Genomic DNA, 23,286 nt, shown 5'->3' with positions numbered 1-23,286 from the left:
TCAGTTTGTAATTTCTGAAGCAGAAATAGCTTTCAGAAAACAACTTAGTTTGCAGAATTTCACTGTTATATGGAAAAAGAAGAAACAATACCTCCTGAAATCTCCAAGTCCATGTTTCCAATTCTTGAACCCACCCAGAAAACTAGCTAATAAAAATAACAATTTTAAAATGGCTAGTTTCCTAAAGACCTGTATCTTCTCTTGTGTTGTTAAAGAATCTTTAACTTTCTGGTAGTGCAACAGAATGACTTACTCATAATTCATGAGATATCAAACTTTTGTATACATATAGTTATATACAGTTTGTTTTGTAAACTATTTGTTTACATAGAGTTATTAACATAATATTCCTGATATGCCTCATAAAAATTTATTTCTGCAACTAATATCATTAATATTAGTTATACCATACAATACATTATTAGTATTAGTAATACCATACAAACCTCTCTATTTCAGACAGCAGCTGGACAGAGAGGAAGAGAGGGGTCACTGCTCACTGTGTGCCAGGAGCCTTTGGGCAGGACAGATCATGTGCTCCCACAGGAAATGCTGTCTCCTTGGACAGGGCAGTGTCCTGGGCTGCCCACCACCACCATGGGGCTCAGTGGGCTTCTCTTCTCACCTCTCAATATCTGGGACAGCTCTTATGGGAGTGCCAGGCATCAGCTCCTGCCCTTTGCCAGGCTGTGCTCTTTCAGGCAGTGCCAGGGATTCTAAAGAGGCTGCCATTGCATCTCCACCTCTCTTATTCACAAAGAAATTCAACCCACATAATAAATTGCCTGTAAGCATTTGGCTGAAAGCTATTTGGAATGTTGTGGTTGCTATAAAACCTCAGGTTTAAAAACCACTGTGACCCTGAAAGGAAGTCCAGGTGCTAGAAAATAAAGTCATGGATATTATGGAGAGATGATTGAAAGAAAGGAACTGTAAAACAAAAACAAGCAATTTTTTTTTAAAATTTAAGATTAAGTAAGTTGGGAAAGTACAGTTATGATCATACAATTAAATGTACTACTGGATTTGGCAGTGTTAAGTTTATGTTGAACTTGATCATCTTAAAGGTCTTTTCCAGCCTAAATAATTTTACCGTTCTACAATAAGCCCTTCCTATTTCACCTTTTGACCATGCACCAAGACAGTCTTTTCTAGAATTATTAACAACTTTCATTTCATAGCCACCAAGGTCATAATCAGCTTTTGTATCCAAATGCGTCAGTTCAGTTTCACTTCATCAAGTGGGCCTCCAGGCCTTTCCATTTCTGCATTTCAGCCACTTTCCTCCTCTGTGATACTAGTAGTGGTTTCTACTTTTCCTGATGTCTTGTCCTCTTGATAGCATCACCTTCACTACTGACATGGAAAGTCCTAGGCTGTCAGGGTGTGCATAGCGCACGCTGTGTGGGGTTTTGGAAGGGTGTTTCTTTGCTAAAAAAGAAGCAGGCCATTTCTGGGCACCCACAGTCCTGTGAGAGTGCTGCAGCCCAGCCCCAAGGTCCCAATACTGCCAAGGGCTGCAATGGGCCAGACTGTCAGGAATAGAATGTTTTCAATACTTTTGCTATTTTTTTTCAAAATTTATCCAATAATTAGGAAAGTTTATTTCAAAACTTTAAGCTGTAGAATTAGGTTTCCAAGTTACCTAAAGTGCAGACATGGCTAGTGTGCTTTAATTCAGTTTCTACACATACTGCCCTTGCCTTAGGAGTCAAGCATTCCCAAATGTACAGTTGATCAAACACTTCAAAGCGAAGCAGACATACATGCTTCTGTCCATGCCATACTGCTACTGTAACTACAGCACATTAGTGATCCCCTGGTGCAAATAATACATTCCTAGTGTTGTTTAAGCACTTCAGAGGCAGCCGCCACCGTATCTGGTTACATTCTTTGGGTGAGGTCATGCCATGACAGCAATTCCACTGCAGATTCCGGACAGCACTTATCCTTTCTTGCGCTTCTATGTCTGCCTTGCATGAACTTAAGAGCTAATCTTCTTCCAAAAATGCTGCACTCCAGCCTAGGGACCCTGCCTATTTTGTCTGCTATGCTAAAGCAACCCAACTTGAATGCTGAAAATAGGAAAAGCAGCTGGTGGGGCTTAAAACTTAACTCTCACAAACCAGATTTACTTCACAATGTGCTTTCCAGGGGCTCTTTTTAGGATTTCTATTTTACGTGAAAGACTGGATCCTACAGAATCCTCTTCTCTTAATACTTGGTAGCAGTACATAATCATTTCAGGTCTTTCAAACCAGTAAAATTCAGAATACCCATACACTGTCATGGATGAAAAACACACATATATAGTTCTGTCTCACTTTATATTTCCTCACTGTTTTTTATGTAAATACTTTGCAGTGGTAGCCTTTGTTTTACCCTTCTTTATTTTGGTGAAGATTGTGCTCTTGTAGTGCTGCTACAGTCAAATGGAAAACCTCCAGATGCTGGAGCTGTCCTATTGTGGGACAGTGGGCACAGACAGAATACTTCCTGATGAGGACTGACAGGTCGGTTCTCAGAGGGATACAGATCTATTAGGAGAGGTTAAGACCTCCTCATACAGCTGATTTTTTCTCAGTGACTTTTGGCCACACTCTCAGTAGCATGGAGGAAAGGCCCATGATCCCTCACAAGCAGATGGAGTGCAGCAGAACAGGCAAAAGAAAAGGGAGCTGACTCCCCTGCACACTCCCAAGGAGGTTCAGTGGCTGCAGCACCTTTAGCTGACACTCAGCTCAGGCTCAGGCTCAGGCTGGTGGCAGGAAGGAAAGTGGCGTGTGCGGAGCTGCTGCGTGACGCGGTAGCTCAATGCTCTGGGGATAAGGCCACACAAGGCTCCAGAGAGGAAGCCTACTCCTCCCTTAGTACAGCAAATCCAAGCCTGGCTCAGGAATAGGTCTGCTTTTCTTTACTCAAGCCTTGCTAGCCAAGATCTCTCAGGATGAGACTATAGACCTTCCCATAAAAAAAGTCTAAAAACTTAGACTTACCACTGGCTTTTACACAAGTTTCTAATGATGAAATTAGCTGATACTATTCAAGGCTGTAATTTTAGTTATTGCTTGATGCAGTTAGGTATTTAATTGCTTATTATAGTTGATTAGTTGCATTGATTACATTACTTTGATTATAGGGTTTGTTATATGAACTGATTGCTCTGTCTTGATTGTAATGATGTTGTGCTGTGTGAGGAATTAACATTTCCACAAGAATGCAAGAACTGTTTATTCTGTTTCTGGTAATGTAACTCAAATACATGGAAAACTGCTCTATCTCCTTCCTATTGCCTTAACGCTATCAGATTATGTAAGAAATCACTGAACCACAGAATATTCTGAGTTGGAACGGACCCACAGGAATTATCAAGTCCAACTTTTAAGTGAATGGAATTATCCCACACAGGGTTCAAACCAGAATTATGAGCACCATGTTTTAACCAACAGCACTAATCTCATATAAATCTATAAGTATACTACTGCAAAGAAATGTCATTTTGAAAGACATTAGTCTTTAGACATCTGAAACACTGAATATCCTGCTGACTGAAATGTGCAGGGGTTTAATTTATAATGCTCTTTTGGATTTATTTTATAGCAAAGGGAAGGAAAAGAGGCTGCACTAAGTACACCTAATTGAGCAATATATAAATATATTTAATATCTACATCTACAAATAAAATGCTGGAGGCTTAATTAACATTACAGTGTTGATTTTAATTTTCAGGGCATGGCACAACATATCCCTATTATAATTTAAGTGATGTAATAACAACTTTATGCATGACATTTTTATATTAGGTATTGAGCAGAAAGCAGTTTATGCCCAGCAATTTGTCATCAAAGCTCCCTATCATTCCTGTAACAGGAAGACCCCTACTGACACACGTGAGCCAGGCTGGCAGGCCTCATCCAAATGAGAAGAACTGCAGGACTGGGACCCAAAATGTAAGAGAGGAAAAAATCCAAAAGAGAAACCTCAAGAGGAATGAAAAACATGAGTTTTAAAAGTAATATAGTCTAAACAATTAGTGAAATGTTTCATGAATGCCCAGACTGCTTAGCTTTTCCCTACCTCCACTGGCTTGCCATTTTGAAGCTCACATGCATTTCAGAAGATCAGAAGTGTTAAAATACATGGTGTTCAGTGCTCCAGAAGAAAAAACGTCACTGGATATACTGATGGCTGGGAATGTGGAGAGAACTGTACTGAGCGATACAAGAAAATTCTAGGCAGATCTGGTAAAAAAAGTTTCTTAAGTATGTTACCTTCATGGAATTTATCATAAAAGACTAAATAAATATATTACAAGTATGAAGTTCCATAATCTAGCAGCAGTGATGAAACACATTTTAATAAGCTCTTAATAATATAATCTATTAACAGATTAATAAATAATCATCAATCAAAACTTCATTGAATACCTGGGAACATACTTTCCATGAACATTATATGCAACTGAACAATCAACCACCCACAGAAAGAGAAATTCCTGCTCCATGATATGATTATTTATACTTATCATGCTTTCTTCTTAAAGGTGAAACAAATAAACCCCTTTACTAGGGCAAATTGCAGCATACTGAAACACCCTTAATTTTTACTCTAATAAAATTTAAGGATTTCAGATCCTGTGAATAAACAGTGCCTTTTCCTTTTTTTTTCCTATGCCACTAGTTTCTGCACTGGGCAACTGAAAACAGTGTTTTTCCTTTGAGAAGTGATGAAAAAATTATGAAGTATTTTTGCTGCAATCTGAAGTCTGCAGATGGTTACTTTCTCTCCCTCTGTCTGTGTAGAAGCTTTGAATTTTTTTCATAGAAATGAAATGTCTGTTGTTAGTCTAGAAACATTTCTGAGAATAGGAAACAATAAAGGAAATTATCTTCTGCTGGCAGCACATCAGAGTGAAGTAGATTATGCTTTTCAGAACAGACTGCAAGCCCTTTGGCCCAGTCACACACCTTTCCAAGGATTAACTTGCTTTGTATGCTTTGCATAAATTCCATCATGGCCCATACTTTACAAAGCAACAAAGTAAAGATGGAAGTAGATAATACATCTCCCCTGACCCAAGCTGCTATTCTACATTGCTAAACAATTTCCACCATCTCTGCCACTCACACGATTTTTGGATGTATAGAAGCCACACAGATGCAGAGGCCAATAATCTATGTACAAATGCAGAAGACTATAATCTGTGGGAACTAAAATACCAGAGTAATTTTAAATTTGGATCAAATTCTTCTCACTTTCTCACATCTCATATTATTAAAATCAGCAAAATGTGTATAATTTCCCTAATTATTTCCTTATTTCTGGAGTTGATTTATGATATAGTCAATGGAATTCATGCCTATTTAAGTACAGTAGAAGCAAAGCTAAAAGAAAATAATTTAATTATCAGAGCCAAAGAAATTGGAATGCCAGATTGCTACTACCCCAATGCACTAAAAATTCTGCCGGGTTGTACACTGACATTGTGGTCTCTGTGCAACAGGATCATGCAATTAAATGGCAGTGGCATTTAACCATTAGCTTTCAAATATTCAAATGCATGGGTCATTCCCTTAACATTTCCCCACAGTATGAACTCCCAACTTAAAATACAAGAGTAGTCTTCCTCCCTCCCTATTTCATGCAATTGTAGGTAAGATGGTTTTACTGCATCTTCACAGAACTCTTCCGTCAAAGCTGCTTTGCGGCATTTTGAACGACCAAAGCAATGCCATTAATGAGAGATGTCAGTGTGGGCTGTTACATCTCGGAGAGGGAAGCCAATGGACCAGTCTTTATGTCAGGGAGCCAGGGACCAATCCTTGGTTTTGTCAGCAGTGAAGGTATTTGTCCTGCACAGTGGGGCAGATGGGAAAGGAACACGGAACCTCTCTCTTCCCTTCTCATCAACAAGTGAATTCCTCTTTGGTATCCAAACAGTGTGTGTGGTGCCTAATGGTTCAGACATTTCTGTTTGGTTGGCACAATACCAGCCCTTTTCCCTCAGGAGAACAAGTCACAGCAGGAAAGGAAAAAAGAGATTTTAAAGAATTTGCAATTTGGCTAAACCTGAAAGGAATTTCAGGGATTTAAAAAATAAATAAATAAAAGCACTGTATAAACTGGGGGCTTTGTCCCTGCCAATGTGAGAGGCTGCAAAAATCAAGGGGGAATCATAAGAGGTTCTCAAAAAAAAAAGTTGCCATTATTTTTTTTTACTGCAAAATATCTGGCAACCAAAATAATTCATACTATCAGCTCCTCTGTGATGTCAGTATATTCAGGCTATATGTGTAATAGTTACCTATCTGGAAACAGAGGAATATCATACTGCAGTTTTGTGGGTACAAAAAACCCTGTATCTGTGTTCTAGACCAGAAAACATAGCAAGATGGCAGTTTTGCTGACAAGTCCCTGGATGCATCCAATATATTCAATATATATGTACTCATAGATATATATATATTAATATATTCAATGTATTCATCACTGGGTTGTCTTGTACATTATCTAGTATGTGAGGAATAGTGGTTTTAGTAGAGATACTATTTAAGTTATGCTCACGCTAAAGATTGCATGCCCTCTGTTGATTTGAAGACCAGTGAACCTAGATCAGAAATCTGGATAAACAGTTTCCAAGTGTTTTTAATCTATCACATCCTAAACATTTTCCAGCAGAGAACAGGTCCTGGCACCACACAGATAAGTTTTACAAGAGGTAATAGAATTTCTACCTGAGAGTAAAAATAGTTCACAGGAGCCTTCCTTGAAGACCCTGCTCTAGAATGACCTCCTGAGTAACAAAGGTGAAATAATTTCATCCCAAGACATATACTTCAGTTCATAACCTCTGGATATGCTTCATAAGATTACACAAAAATATTTCAGTGATGGAGAATTATCCTTAACCTTGACAAAGCTGCTTCCATAATTTATTATCTTCAAAACCATGTCTGCTCCATGGTTTGAATCTCTTTAGCATTGACTTCAACTCACTACATTTCTTTTGTTTTTGTGAGGGACTAAAAGTCCTCTGCTATCAGATAACTTTTGACTACACAGATACCTTACAAAGACCATGATCAATTTACCTGTTGACCTTTTCTATGTTAAATGAAATAAATCAAACTTCTGTGCACTTTTTCTAAAAGTTACCACTTCAGATTTCAGATTTTTCTTCTCCAAACTCTTTCCAAGTCAATAAGGTTTTGGCAAAGCACCAAGAAATACCAGAGCTGGAATCAGTAATCTAACACTGCTCCCACAGGCTATTCCTATATTGCCAAATAAAAGCCAGAGGACAAACTCCACACAGTCCCAGCACTTTGCTCACACCAACACAGCTTAGCATTATATGCATTATATAGCATTATATGTGTAGTTCACATCTGGTTGTGGAGGTGGTCTGAAACTCTTCTGTAATATCAGTACCTTTTCTTCTACTGGATTTCTTTCTGACTTCTGTTGTGAGGCTTTTGACTTATGTACCTCTGACTAATTTACCTTTCATAGGACTGGGCACTCACAAGCTGTAATGTGCTTCACAGGGAAAATATATATGAGTAACAGGAACAAAAATGATAGTAACTCAGGCTCCAAGCTTTTCAGGCCCTCCAGGAAAACTCTTTTTCAAAGTAATTTCCCTTTGATTCACAATACAGTCAATTGCATTTGAATGTGTGAATGGGGTTGTCTTGCAGTACAAAAGAGAAATCTTGGCAGATGGGCTTAAGCTCTTTGCAAGAATCCTCCTTTGCTCCAATCCTTGAACTAAGTTCCTAAAAAAGAATTAATTCCACCCTGTAAATGACTGGTACTGCAGGAATGCAATCTGTGCTTCCCATTTCAGTGTTGGATGCAAGGTTTAATACTAGAATTAATACTGTGGGATAGTTCACTATTGGCATCAAAATGTACTGGTTGCAAACTTAAGCACTCTGTATTTAGGAGGTTCACCAATGAAACAATTTTACCTTGGTGGACCATCAGCATAAAAATCACTACTGAACTAGTGCTAGTTTTCAGTTATAAATGTTTAGTACTCACTCTGCTAAAAAAAAAGAAAAAAGAAAAATACAACTGCAAAACCTTTCACAGAATCACAGAATAGTTTGGGTTGGAAGAGACCTTTAAAGCACATCTAATAGCAATGAACAGCTTCAGCTAGACCAGGCTGCTCAGAATCCTGTCCAAGCTGACCTTGAGTGTTTCCAGGAATGGGACACCTACCGCCTCTCTGGGCAATCTGTTTCAGTGTTTTACCATCCTCATTGTAAAAAAATTCTTCCTTATATCTAATCTAAATCAACCTTCTTTTAGTTTAAAACCATGATCCCTTGTCCTATCAAAACAGGCCCTGCTGAAAATTTTGTCTCTATCTTTCTCACAGGCCCCTTTAGGTACTGGATGGTCCCAGTCTGGTTTCCATGGAAATAGCTGGGGTTGTTTAACCTCTCCAGGCTAAACAACCCCAGCTATTTCAGCCTGTCATCATAGGAATGGTGCTCCCTCTCTCTGATCATCTTTGTGGCCCTTCTCTGGACTTGATCTAAGGGATCCATGTCCTTTCTCTGCTGATGAGGACTCCAGAGCTGGATGCGGCACTCCAGATGGGGTCTCACCAAAGCAGAGCAGAGGGGAAGATCACCTCCCCTGACCTGCTGGACACGCCACTTTTGATGCTTTTTTTAGTATGTGCTATGCCACGCTATTATATTAATGAGTCATACAGGATGGAAATAGAATTTAAAGTAATTAGGTGCAATTTTGTCTTATGTGGCAACATGGAGAATATAAAATGCATTTAGTGTTGTTCTCCAGGGAATCCACCTAACTTAATTCCAGGGAGAAATTATTCTTCGAGTTGTGTTTTCTACCACCAGTTGACAAGGTAACAACTTTGTCAGATATAGAATACAACTACTTGTTCTCTTCTTCAATGGGAAAGCCAACAGGCTTGCTCAGAACATTTTCAAATGGCTTTTTAGAGCATCTGGCCTGTAGCATGCAAGACTGACCTGTGTTACATGCCATGGGCATATGAAGTCACCCTGCAGTAGAATGCAGCAGTGGCCAGCAACATTGCCAGTCACCCCTGCCACTGGCCTTGCCTGAGTGTCTGTACCCTGCATGAGAAGCTCCAAGGATGGGAAGGGGATTGACATCCTTGGTCACTGCATGTGCAACCTCTGGATGCTGCTGCCGGCTCCTGAGGACACATGTGTGGTAGCCAGGCAGATCCATTGGTCCGACCTGGGATGCCATGACCTTCCCAGAGAGAGGTCTCCCGAGGGACAGCTTTCTAGGGGTCTCAGGCCATCCTCTGGCCACTGGATAACCTCAGCAAGGTGCAGTCTGTGGCTGCAAGTGACGATCTCAGTGAACTCCAGCTCAGTGATTTCAGCTCTGCTTGTGAGGTTATCCCAGGCCGACACAGAGAGGAGTATTGTATGGTGATTTTAGCCTTTCTTGTCCAGCAGCTCTGCAAAGGGTGGCCAGGAACAACAGCTCCCCTCTGAACTGGCCAGAGGATGGGGTCTTTATGGGGGAAAGCAAGGGTGGTACCAAGCGGGAAAAACCAATGGGTTACAAAGAACTAGCACAGGCATCAAGGCATGTTGGGATAGCTGGAGACCTCACCATGACAAAGAGGATTGTCCCATCTAAGAGGTATCTCTCCAGGAGAGGGTTGAGATAAGCTTATCACAGCCCATTCAAGGGACGTCCCTCCAGGGGAAAACTGTGGCAAGCTTCTCTGCCTCCACACATATGCAGCACCAGCATCCTCTGCCTCAGGCCTCGGGAGCAGCTGGGAGTCCACGTCACTGCAGGGCAGGAGTCTGTGTCTCTGCCAGGGAACCCTTCTTAACACGGAAATAAGCACATCTTCATCACATAGAACGTGTCTATAATGTAGCTATTTGTTCACTGGGTTGAGGCTGCCAACTTTGCATTGCTTAATACAGCAGCTTTGGAGTTCTAGCAACCAGATCTCAATTTGCATGAGCATCCCCCAGATCAAAGACTCCATTTTCCCATTGCCTTGTCTCTGTGCCTCACAGAAGATGAATTTACATAATGCCTGTCTCATTAAACAGTATCTTGCGTTAACATATATAAAGAGAAAGCAAATATCTCAAGTTTAATTTCTAAACTACCAAATCAATAGGTAATTACCCAGCTGATGTACTTCAGCAGTCCACAAGCTGCACTTAAACTGTATGGGTGAAGATCTGAATCTAGGAGTGTTTCAGTATCCTCTAGTTCAGCTATGTTCATTCTCAGGTTCATTTCAGGGCTTAGCACCTGATGATATATTCTACTATAATTAATTTCTTAAGCCATTGCTATCATGAGGAAGAAACTAGGTCAGTTTAAAATTAGATTAAATCAATGTTGCACAGAAGTGGCTTTGCAGAAGAAGAGAGGAACAACTTAACACTGCTTGGTTTGGTGTGCATTTTAGATCTCATAATGGACAAGCAACTCTGCCTTCCACAGCATCCAGCTTTTCCTTCACAGAATCACAGAATAAACCTGGTTGGAAAAGGCAATTTAATACCTGGATTTCTTGCTGCTGGCTATTTTAGGTTCTTCCTGGAGCACAACTGCAAAGCTAAAGATCACGTGGTAATGGTCAAGGCAGTCATGAATAGATCATAGCTACTGCAGAGGATGAGTATGTGTGGTGGGAGGAGGTTGTTGAATGATCTCCAATAGAATAACTGGATTATTCTCATCCACTAAATAACAAAATGTCTCAAGCAAACACACAAATGCACATACATTCCTTTAATCACCATATTTTTCTGAAATAACATCACTGCACTTTAATTTCAACTTAGATTTATTTCACTTCATTCCGGTTTAGTTGTTGTTTTCTTTAAGGTGAATTATATCTGCATTATTTTTCAAATAAGCTACTGCTATTTTAAATCAATTATTTTAAATCAGTGGTTTTATTTTTATAAATGGTGTCCAGATCCAGATCCAGAGCTTTCCATAAAGCAAAGTAAGCCTTAAAAAATTTAAGTATCTCTTTTCTGAAATACATCCATTTCCTGGGAGAATTTTTGTCAATTTCATGCCTTCTTAGGAAGGAAATAAAACAGAGAAAAGTATTTTATTATTCTATTCACAGTTTTATAAGAGCAGGAGAAAATGTGCAATATAGTGGAATGGAGGCAATAATAGCCTCCATTCCACTGCAGGCACATACTAAGAAAAATCTGTAATTATGTGATTTGTCCTCTTCACATCCTTCCCAACTCAAATGAAGCTAAAAACAAAATGAAAAAGGGGACACATTTCTTATTCTGAGTTGTTGTGAAAGATGTTGTATTTGTAGTCAGTCTGAAGACTGCTTGTCTTCAGCTACCATTTTTCACAAAATTTTTATGGCTTTAGTGTAGACTAGGCACCCACTCTGACATGGCAGGAGTTTGTCCTTTTGCTGACTGGAGGACAGTTTAGTCCAACTCTTAAGTAGTTTTGCCCCAAAGGCAGGGGACAAAAAGGGCACAACCTAGGTCTGAAAAAGGCTGGTACTGCCTGTAGGGAGTGGACTGGACGTGGTGCTGCTGCTCTTCCTGAAGGAAATGAGCTGGGATGCAAAGAGGATGTAACACAGTGGCAATGACACCATAGTCTGCATGGCACATGTTCTTTTGATAAGGCCCCACCATTACTGTAGATTAAATTGGGATCTCACTTATGCTATCATCCCTACAGACTTTCTGAGGTGTGTTAGTCAGAGAAACTTGGTGATGTACACCTTTAATTCACCTGATCCTATCAAGTTCCTTATTAGATGGAGGAGAATGAGTTGCAGTGGGTGTGATCATGCTGAGGTGCAAATTAGCTTTCCAACAAATGGTGCTACTAAGTATTTCTTTGCTCTGTAACAGGTGAAGGAGACAGCAAGACACAGATGTGACAAACAGAACTAGGCCCAGATGTAAACAACTGGTCATGGATTGCCATGAAGCCTGTCATGATATATCTGAAGCAGGATCATGTTCTTGGGTTGTACATCTCCAGCACTCTGGGGAATGGCTGGATGGTGACCAGCCCCTTCCAGCCCTGCACAGGGGATGCAGTCATATCCAGTCACTGACTTAACCAGACACAGAACCACACCCCAGATTGGAAGATGCTCTTTCCTTGGGTCAGTGCAATGACTTTGTGCCTTGGTGTTCTCCTACTGAAAGCACCTAGAAAGGTGTGAGGAGCAATGCCTGTGTCTGTGCTTGAGACTGAGCACGCACTGTCCCCTGACACAGAACCTGGCCTCAGAGAAGCTGTGTCTACCCCAGCAGTGGAGGGCTGTGGCTGCACAGCTGCACTGCAATTACAGGGTGTAAGGCTGTACAAGTGCCATCTGAACACTTCCTAATGATCACTTTAAAGCAGGACAGAAATAAGTTGCGTTCCTGGGAAATTACAGAATCACAGAATCATCAAGGTTGTAAGAGACCTTCAGGATCATCCAGTCCAGCCATCAACCCTAAATTACCTCTACACCATACCCTATGTGACACATCCAGATGCCTCTTGAATACTTCCAGAAATGATGACTCCACCACTTCCTGGGCAACTTTCTCCAATGCTTAACCACCCTCTCAGTACCCAATCTGAACCTCCCCTGGCTCAGCTTAAGGCCATTTCTTCTCAAACTTTCAACTGGGACATAGCAGAAGAGACTGACCTTCACCTCACTATAATCTCCTTGCAGATAAATAGCCTCTGCTTGTCCAGACTAAACAACTCCTGTTCCCTCAGCCACTTCAGGACAGATCCAAAAATTCAATGAGAGGCAGTGGTTTTCCAGGTCATAACCACTGAATTTTCTGGAGTAAGGAATCTAAATAGGAATTTGCTCCTCTCCTCTGTTAAGCAGCTCCCATGGAAAGGTTCTCTGGGCCTACACTAATCAGGGACAGTTAAACCAGGTGTCATCCAGACCAACTACAGGGTAAATCCAAGGAAAAAACACTTTGGCATCCTGCAGGGTCTGTATAGCACAAAACATGAGAACAATCCAGAGCATTTATCCATGCTCACATTGCACACCTCAGTTTTTTATACCAATAGATGTCTTTTGTCTTGTGCAGTGCACACGAGGCTCTGACACCCACATTTGGCTTAAAGCCCTCTTCAGTAACAGTATAATATAAATCAGTTTATAACTTTATACTCCAAGTGATCTAAAGCCTAATTCTTCTGAGGTATTTGCTAACTGAAATTCAAGTAGGGTCTCACTGATGCCAGTGGAGTTATGCTACCACCCAATGAACACAAGCAGAAAGATGAGCAGGCCCATGGTATTTCACAGCAGAGAGAGGCTTGTATACCATCCCACTTGCCATATTATTTAGCATACTACATCTGACCTCTATTGTCTGTTAACACATATGGCTACTTATTTCTTGATAATTTTGGAAATCAAAGCTCAGTTAAAAGTTAGGGTTTAGACTATTTTTTAGGTATTCTTTCAGATTATTTCTATACTATTTAGGTATTATTTTTGACTATTTTTAGGCATTCTATCACAAAAGATAGAATAGCAAACACATTTCTAACATATAATCTAGCACATTCAAATCCCATCAGGTCTTCTGATGCTCCTCACTGGGTGCATTCCAAATCCATACTGTGCTCACAAAGACTTTGTGCAATAGGAAACAAATCGTAGTGTTTGAAATGTCTTCCTTTTCTAAGCAGATATACCTTTTAGCATGCCTTTCCTGACATCATTTTATATCACCTTTCTATTTGGAATCTCCACCAAAAACTATCAAAAACCTTAATATACTGCTAAACATAAACAAAAGGAAAATACTTTCCTGCTAGAAATGACATAAAAAATTGAAAGATGACAAAATCACTGTACTTACTATGTGTCGTGCTGCGAACACTCCATCAACTATTGCACAGCAGAAGGCTGCTACAACGCCAAAGCTGATAAACACGATGGAGGCCACCAACTGAGAAGAGAAAAACAGACTGAGCAATCTTTTCATTATAATTCTTTAAATAAAAAAATTACACTAGTTTTTCTAGTATTCTGAAATGATGGTTCCCGCTGCTGTAATTCACTTTAGATCAGTGTGTCAGGATGACAGTCATAGATTAATAAAAAGGCAGAAATTCTTTATGCTGAGTTGACAGACCATCAAGCCTACTAGAAAAGTTTAAATCTTTCAAGAGAAAGTAAGGTCAGCTGCAAGAGTTAAATTCAATGCTGATTTCTTCCAAATCAATTTACTTCATAAAACAGTAGTGCTTCTATAAGGACATGGCAAAAAGTCATGTTCCCATTGGCTCACATCAATCTTTAGAGCTTTACTATGTGGTAGTATTTCACATCAATAGATAAAAACATCTGTAGTAAGTTAATAACTAGCCTGTGAACAATCAGAAATCTTTTATCATCCCAAATAGCTTATGGCACAACTAAATCAGAGATGCAGAGGGCTGCTACATGCAGAACAGCTGGGGTGTGCTGCCTTGGCCCTGCCCTTGTTGGGGTTTCCAGACGGCCCCTCAGTCTCAGAGTGGGCAGAGCAGAGCACAGCAGAGCTCAGTGAGTGTCCCAGCTGCAGCACAGACAGCTCAATGTCTTCATCAACCTACTAGCCATAGCTTCAGACCTTGTTCCACCTCCCAAACTGCTTCATTCATTAAGCACTATTGATTCTCTCTGAACAGGACTGCGGATGGTGCAGGGCTGGAGCACAGCTCTGGCACAAGCAGAGCTGGTGCGGAGGGCTTGGGGGAAAAGGCTGTGCAGGCTGGACATGCTGAGCCCCCTGCTCGCTGTGCTGCAGCTCTGACAGCAGCTACAGGGCTAGAACAACCCCAGACACCTTCAGCTTCCTGCCCAACTCGCTCTAGAGAGAGCAACAGGACTTGGAAAGAATATGGAATGCCCCTCCACCAGTGTGCTGTTGGCACACACTTCTGAGATGATGCTGGCTCCTTCTGAGGTCACATCTGAAGGGTCCAGTGCTGTGAGCCAGGTGAGACAAAGCCCTGAAAGACCAACTGTACACTTGGCAAGGTGTTCCCCTGGGTTTGTTACCCCCAGTGCCATCAGATGAGGGAGAGATGCTGACAGTCCTTCCTCTCCCTGCTTAGAGGATTTTGTGATGTTGAGGACTCAGCACCCTGAGTTTGAAGGAGTGGGCTCCTGCAGGGTATAAGGTGAACCTAACCTGCATTCTCTGCAGGCTATGTTTTTCAATGTAATGTAATGCATACTTCTCATATCTCTGGCATTTCTCAGGCATAGTCACAAGAAATGACAGGTTGATTTTACTTTACAACAGTATTAAGTTATAGTTAATAACAACAAGAGATTAAAAAATTTTCTTGAAAACTGTCAGAACAGCATTCTTTTATTGACAGAGCACATGGAAAAGGGATTCAAGAATGTGGAACTTTTTTGTTACTTACCAACATTTACTCATTAAATGCTCCTTCACAAGATGTATTCCTGAAATGTCCAGGTACAGATTACCAAAATTATAACCATACAGCTCATAAATCCTTTTGCCTATACAAAATCTGCATTGCCTAGATGCCATTTTCACAAATTTGTAAGGCATGGCTAACTCACTTGAAAAATGGACTCCTTAGCTTGTGTTAAGAACAGTACAATGTTAATAGCGCTTCCAGGGGATGCAGCATTGGTGATTTTCTCAAAAATATTTATATTGGGCAAGTAAGCAGCTACAACCATGTAAGCCCATAGCTTGGATGCACAAGTCAAAGCAATATCACCCACTTGGAGATAAGAGCTCTTAGAGAATTGGCAAAAAATACAACTTAAAAGCAGAAGAATCACAATGCTGACACACTCCTTTAATCTCCCCTTAGCTCGTGTCTCATGCAATCAGAGGTGAGTCAGCACTGCCACAGGAATTGCTGTGGAACTGGAATCCTCAGCATGGGGAGAAAAGGGGCACACAAATGTGGCTAAGATTGATGGTGCTGGCTGATCTTGGGAACCTGCTGCATTCCTCCTGCAGCCAGCTCCACCTTGCTGAAACCCTAGGAAAACCCTGTTAGCTGCATCACCCTTCAACCTCTGCTGTCCTGTGGCTCTCCAGTGTGGAAGGTCAAGTCTCATGAATCTGGTTGTCTAAAGATCTTGGCATGCAATTTATCAGATTGAGAAGGCTGTGGACTCCTATCACTGCAGAGCAGTGGGGTGTGCTGCCCTGTGGCAGCTGCATTTGCTACAGATCCTGATCTCTTTATTTGAAAAAGCAGCAGTGTTTAAAAGTTCTGATTAAGCCATTATTGTCTGATACCTCTATCTTGTTTTTCAATTCATAGCAGTCAATCAAATAATTAGTGGGCTAAGCCAGGTGTTTCCAAATTGCCTGAGCTCAAGATGAATTTACTGGAAGCTGACCTCAGGGTGGCTTTTCATTTCACACATGAACAATTTATTGATGATCTACAACCCCCAAACCAACATTTTCCACTCATTGAGATAGCTTAAATCACCTAATGAGTGTGCTGGCCTTTCAGTTTCACCATATAGCCTTGGGAGACCACGTATAAAGGTGCAGTAAATCACAGTATAGAAAGGAGCTATGGAGCTGGCTTTGCACTCCTCAGTTATGCTGGAGATCATCTGCCCTTCCAAGGAGTTGTGTGCAAGTCAAAGGTTTACAGCCAGAGCCTGTTGTTCTTACTCATGACTATGAGCAACTACTTCAGTGAGCAGTCCCTTTAGAACACTTTAGAATATAATTTCTTGACTGAAGTAATATTTATCATGAAGCCGAAGTGGGAAAACATGACACTGAGAGCTTTTTGACTTAAATTGCCTTATATATATTTGAATGACAAAAGAAACAATAATACAAGAGCACCAGTAAAAAAAATTCCTTTAAATAAAATTAGAGATTTATATTCTCTCTCAAATCTCTCATTGCTTATTAAGAATGTAAGAAACATAAAAACCAAGTACAAAATTAATTACTTCTGAGAATTGCCAAGACAACCAAATGAAGAGCTGTTGTAAATTCAAAAGCTAATTTTCCTGAGTAGGTGATTGCTGGAGCAGTGAGTTCACAAACCTAGGACTGTCTAGAAAGAGAAGCAATGCAGTTCAATTAAAGATAGAAAATATTTGCTGACAGGTAAAAGAAATAGCACTTAAAAAAAAAAAATATTAATCCATCACATCATCTTATCTCCATTTTCAACAGTTTTATGTTTTGTCAGGACAACTATTCATTATTTATAGCAATTTGAACAGTCATTCAAGAAACAGTTCTGCTCTTGGTGTTCCACTGGTGTGCAGCCAGGCTTCTCTACAGCTGGTGCCATCAGAACACTTTTATCCCTTGTTCTTGTATAGAATACAATAATTTGATTATTTACATAAAACCAGATATTAAACACTGAAAACTGTACTGTGTACAAACTCAAAAGGTAGTTGTTTAACAATATAACACGTGGAATGGGGGACTTTTGTACACAATATTAACTGAAGAGCTGTAATCTATCTTCAGTTGTGTCACAGAACTATGAAAACACTCAAAAATGCAGAACTAATGAAAGGCTGGACTGCTAAATTCTTGCACACGGCCTTCTTTCAGAAAAGATATGCATTTTTTTTCTCAGAATTCACCTGTCTTGGACAACCTCCTGTCCTTCAGCAGGCATACAGCACCACTGCCTGCACTGTCACCCTCCTGCGCAAGCGAGAGTAGTGAAGGCAACAGGGGACACACAGTGGCCAGGGATGCTGGGCACAGACTCCTGTTCAGCTGCCAGAAGTGCACCTGGCACAGGGAGCTGGCAGCTAAGTCTCCCACAACAATTCCCATTTTTGGAGTTAAGAGCTGTCCAGAGACCAGACCCAAGAGGCAGTGTGATAAGCTGCACCCCAGCTGCAGCCACGCTCTCATGCACACACTGCACACAAAGTCTGCACCTCAGGTCCCCAGGCACGCTGGGTGCTGAATCACACGCTGATGGTGCCACATCCCTGCTGCGTGACACACAGAGACCTGCAGCCAACACCTGCCAGCAGACCCACAGAACACCACACTGCTCCTCAGCACGAGCACATGGTGCCTACAGGCTGGCACCTCTCTCGCTGTTTCCAGCATCCCTGTGCAGTACTTCTGGGAGCTAGCTAGACTCTCAGTTCTGGCACATCCCTGGCTTCCTCATGATTCTGATTTAGCCTTTACCTATCCCCAGCCAAAAAGCACAACTTCTCAGGTAATGACAATCAATTCTAGCTATGTGAGATGCCTCAGTCTCTCGATTTAGACCAAGTAGATCTGAGACTGGAAAATGTGTGGATTTTTTGTTTTCAAAAACCTCAGTAGTGGATGTAAGTTACATTGCACTACATTACTAACAGACTCACTTCGCTCATGCTAAATGGCTACTTCTGCATACTTCGGTCATGCTTGTCTCCAAGCATTGTGCTGTTCATCAAATCTCTCAGGGATTCTTTTCCAGGCAGAGAAAGAATCAGAATTGCCCCAACTGATGTAAATTGAGAACCACCGTCACTCAATATTTTTTGCTCTAGAAAGTTAAGTCTTTGCAAAAGGATAAAATGTTATGTTATGTTATGTTATGTTATGTTATGTTATGTTATGTTATGTTATGTTGTTATGAAAGTGTAAATGTTATGCCACAGGTTTGTAAAGTCCTTTTTTATTCCCACATGGGTTCAAGTATTTGGAAAAGAAATGCATGGGGCAGTTGTTGCAGACTGATCCTAATATTACATTCCCCAAATTACAGTTTAATTCTATGGGCCTTTTTACTGGTTTGATTTCCCCATGCCCCCAAGATCAGAATTATAGGCTTAAATAAATCTGCTGCACTTTTTTCAGTGGGGAGGATTATGTAAGAATAGAAGTTTACAAAAACTCTTATCACAAATCCAAAACAGAGAATGATTTTTCACCCTGGTGCAACCAGCGAGCTGGAACAACCAATCTCAGCCAGGAGCTCCATCTGTTACCATGGTACCTCAGTGGGTCTATAGATTAATAGTCCACAAAATTAAGACAATTAAATTCATTGCGTTGCATTGTATTTCAGATGCTGCTGTCAACTAAGCACTGGCAGTCTTGTGAAATGGGCCTGTATATAAGTACTTAAATTGTGAGTTAATTTTCTCTATTTGGAATGCCCTGTCCTGTGTGGCCCCTTCTCACACAACAGCCAATTCCTTTCCCTGTCCTTGGGACAGATGTTTTGCTGCAGTGATGAAAATGAAGCATAGGCAAGACTCTCTCCAGTTTTCACAACTGAGCTAATTAGGAGGTTTCTCACTACACCAGGTAATATGCTCCACAATTTATGGCCTGACAACACATCCTTCCCACAGGCTGGTTCTTGAATAATGGTGTGGCTGTAATTGAGGCTCTGCTGGAGGGTTGTCACACCACAGGAGATGGGATTACATCATGTTCGTTATTCATTAATGCCAACTCCAGTCATAGCTGTGCACTGGTTACAATGACAAGAATTCATAATGGTGAAAGACTTCATGACTGCCCAAACTATGCATTCCAGTTCCTAAAGGAACCCTACAAAAAGCTGGAGAGGGACTTTTCATATGGGCATGTAGTGAGAGGACAAGGGGAAATGGCTTCAAATGAAAAGAGAGAAAATTTAGATTAGGTTTTAGAAAGAAATTCCTTACTGTGAGGGTGGTGAGGCACTGGAATAGGTTGCGCAAAGAACCTGTGGATGTCACATCCCTGGAACTGTCCAAGGCCAGGTTGGATGGGGCTTGAGCAACTTGGCCTAGCAGAAGGTATCCCTGTCCATGACAGGGGAGTTGGAACTAGGTGATCTTCTCTTTAAGGTCCCTCCCAACCTAAACCATCCTGTGATTCTGTGTTGTCAGGTGTTTAGATTAAGTCTTATCCTTAGATCAAATGACCAAGTTAGAAAACTATGGCCTTTTCACTGTTGAATTCATCAAGTCCAGTCATATGTTGTTCAATATTATCAGCAAAACCAAAGATCTTTGATTCAGATTTCCTTCCCCCTCTCTGTTATTAACAGCACCTCAGGGCATAGACATGAGCCTGTGTGATTGCCCAACTCAAAGGGCTTCTCCTCCAGTCCTTAGTTTGGTTTCTTGCTGTTCAGCCCTTTCTCCTGCTGTCTGTCCCAAAGGGCTGCATTCCTTCATCTCAGCTCCTGTGCTTACCCAAACACACAGGAAATTCAGTGAAATTCACTCCATAGGCAGAAACTACTTATTCTCTCAAATGAGTTAAATCAGAAGACTGCAGAGGGAGATGAGCACTAGACTCAGTGCAAATGAGAAGGTGACACCATGGAGCCACAACAGAAGGGAAGGAGGCAGAAGTGCTGACAGCAACTAATAGATTGTTTCACCTGTTCAATATAATTTACAGTCCTAGAGATTATCAAAGTAAAAGCTAGGTTTTAGCTGTAATGAATAAATCATAAGGACTGGGGTTATTCTGTTGTTTGTGGTCAAGGAGACATTTGTTTTACTGCCTGTGAAGAAGTCTGCTGTTTCCCAGTATCATGTCAGGGATAATTAGGAAAAATAGCAACATGAAAAGGCCAGTTGGTATAACACAGGCAGGAGAGAAGTCCCATGAGAAATTTAAGCAACCTCACATGCATAAAAAGGTTGAACTAATTAGATAAACAAAGGGGAAAGAATACAGAAACCACATTAGAGGTATAAATTATTATGCCAAAGAGAAAAAACAAGATCAAAATCCACTTTCAAAATCAAAGTAGCATTTTTTGTTTGGAAAATTTATCCTTTTTTCCTTGCCCCACATCCTGAAGGGCGAAATTGTAAAAGGCAGGATTTGCTACATCTTCTGTTACACCTTAGTGTAATTTTTATCACATGTAGGCGTCAGTAAAAAAGTAGGCACATTGCTTTCTCCTCTTCCAGTGGTATTGGTGCTCAGCTTTTGTAGATAATTCATCATTTAGGCTACACACAATGGCAAGGGATTGCAGAAGTATCCAAGGATGGAAAATGTGCAGGAGGGTGACTTAGTGGTCCTGGCTCTCCCCCAGCCCAAGAAGATTTACACAGCACAGTTGAATAAGAAAAGAAAGGGAGCACAGGTTCTGAGTCTGCTTGCTGCAGCTCCTAAAGGCACACACAGACATGTCTAGGACAGGGACTACTTCCTTCCTGATCAGATGAACAGACTGCTGGAGTTGCTGGGGACTTTCCTGGGGACTTTCCTTGTGCCATTTGTTGTGGCAGTTTGTTATGGGGATGGGGGAGTTCAGCATCTGGCCACACTGACACATGTCCCACGACAGGAGGGCTCACACAGCCACTTTTGCTTGCTATTTCCCTTTAGGGCATGATAACCCATAGTCCAAAACTGTCCCTAGAAAAGTAGCATGGAAACATTTTGCCTTAACATTGTACTGTCCAAATAAAACCTTGTATGCTAACTAATAGTTCCCTGGTCTAGGTCTCTCTGTTGTTTTCACCCTCTAGAAATGTTGTCTTGAGCATTAATCTTTAACCTCTACCATTACATTTGCTTTATTCTTTCTGTAATTCATCTTATCTTTCTTTTCTAACTTGATAAAACATAGGAAAATACAGTTTCTGTGAAAAATGTTATATGAAATAAAGACAAATTTTCTTATATTTTTATCTTCAAGCAAAGAAAGATTGGTGGGAATTAAATCAATAGCCATTATGAAACATGAAACAAAATTACTGGGAAAGGTTACCTAATTAATACATTTTTTCTTCTGTCATAATCTAATATCAGCTACAAAACCAGACACAAAATAGCTAGGATATGCTTTCAAATTGTTTTACAAGAAAATCTTTACTAGAATGACCAATCTACAGAATAAAAAACCTATATCAAGCAGTTTCTGGGCACTTAAGACTTTGAAACTGGAGTCACCATTACATTGCAATCAGAGAATGAATATGATATATGTTGAAATGAACCCATATTAAATTCAAGATAATTCATTCATGATGAGTAAAATGCTTGTCTTGATTCAGTTAAAAATGCCACCACTGATGATGCACTATCAAGTCTCCTGGGATTTTGATAGAATCTGAGGCTTCACTGGAGTCCAACAGATATTACTAAAACAATTAAAAAAAAAAAAAAAAAAAAAAAGAGACTGAACTATACTTGCTTTATATTTTCTAAGACAAGGAACAGAAGGAAACAAAAAAAAAGTAATATTTTTCCTGGTGCAGGCTTAGCTTTATTATCCGTGCTCTTTTAAGCCTCCAGACCTAAGAACCTCAGATCATCGCAGTAACCATTACTGCAGTTTTCTTCTAGCAGCAGCACATCTCAGCTGTACTCAGCTCATTCAAACAGTGCTGCTGTATTTTGTCCCAAGTCTGAATTGATCCAAACATTTGACTAGCTGACCTTCTATTCTTCAAGGAGGTACACTGCATATGCTCTGCTCCACCTGTGGTTTTGCTCTTTTTAGAGAGATTTTTTTAAAATAGCTGCTCTATTTTTCTTCCATCCCATTAAATTAGGTGCTGAGTGTTTGATCAACCCCCTTCCCTCTGTTTCAGGCTCTTACTGTTACACAGGGCAGCACTGGGGCTTCTCAGGGCAGCTCAGTCTAGTGTGCTTTTCCAGATAGTGCCACTCTCTGGCCACCTTTATACAGAAAAGAGAAAAAAAAATCATCTAGATCTCACAGCTGGAGAAATGCTAATGGTTTTGGAAGCAGCTTAATCAAGGCTTAGTCCAGCAGGCACTCCAAACTGGTAACAATTCCCCTTTGCAAACATCAATAAAAACACTTAGATAAGAACAGTTAACAATTATTACACATTTAAGGACATCAAATTCAGTCCAGAAGAAAAAGCTAAATACAGAATTACAGGAAAGGGAATAAAATTGAAATAAATTTATATTCACTGATCAACAGAGCTGACATTATAGGAATTCAGTACATATTTCTTTTTAGAGATGTTCTTTTATTGCTTAAGCTGAAACAAGGTAATTTCATCACTCAAACAGCTGTTCAGAGAGATATGAGAACAATAAACCAAAAATACATAGCATATCATATATCATAAAAGTTTATGTTTCCTGGTAAAAAATGGTGGAATTTACATATATCAAGACTGTCAGAGCTGACTGTTTTAGGAGCAAGAACTGTTTTTACACCAAAGTCTCTGTTTTCACAAATCCTCTTTCCCTCTACAATGACTTCATTGCTTTCTTAAGACACACACACACACTCTTTATAGAAATGTATAAATTACAAGTT

The 23,286-nt window shown here is 40.4% G+C and overlaps 1 protein-coding gene across 2 annotated transcripts in view; it reads right to left on the bottom strand.

Moving 5' to 3' along the window:
- TMEM255B (transmembrane protein 255B) overlaps positions 1 to 23,286 on the bottom strand; it is a 67,442-nt gene that overhangs the window by 24,612 nt on the left and 19,544 nt on the right. For both annotated transcript variants that reach the window (XM_058853958.1, XM_058853968.1), the window contains one exon: positions 13,896 to 13,985. In XM_058853958.1, coding sequence (XP_058709941.1) covers positions 13,896 to 13,985 — 90 coding nt within the window. The remainder of the gene's footprint in view (positions 1 to 13,895; positions 13,986 to 23,286) is intronic.

Source organism: Poecile atricapillus, chromosome 1, assembly GCF_030490865.1.
Source record: "Poecile atricapillus isolate bPoeAtr1 chromosome 1, bPoeAtr1.hap1, whole genome shotgun sequence".
NCBI classification, from domain to species: domain Eukaryota; kingdom Metazoa; phylum Chordata; class Aves; order Passeriformes; family Paridae; genus Poecile; species Poecile atricapillus.
Note: the sequence above shows the minus strand (reverse complement) of the source record. Positions and strands in the feature narration are given on the sequence as shown.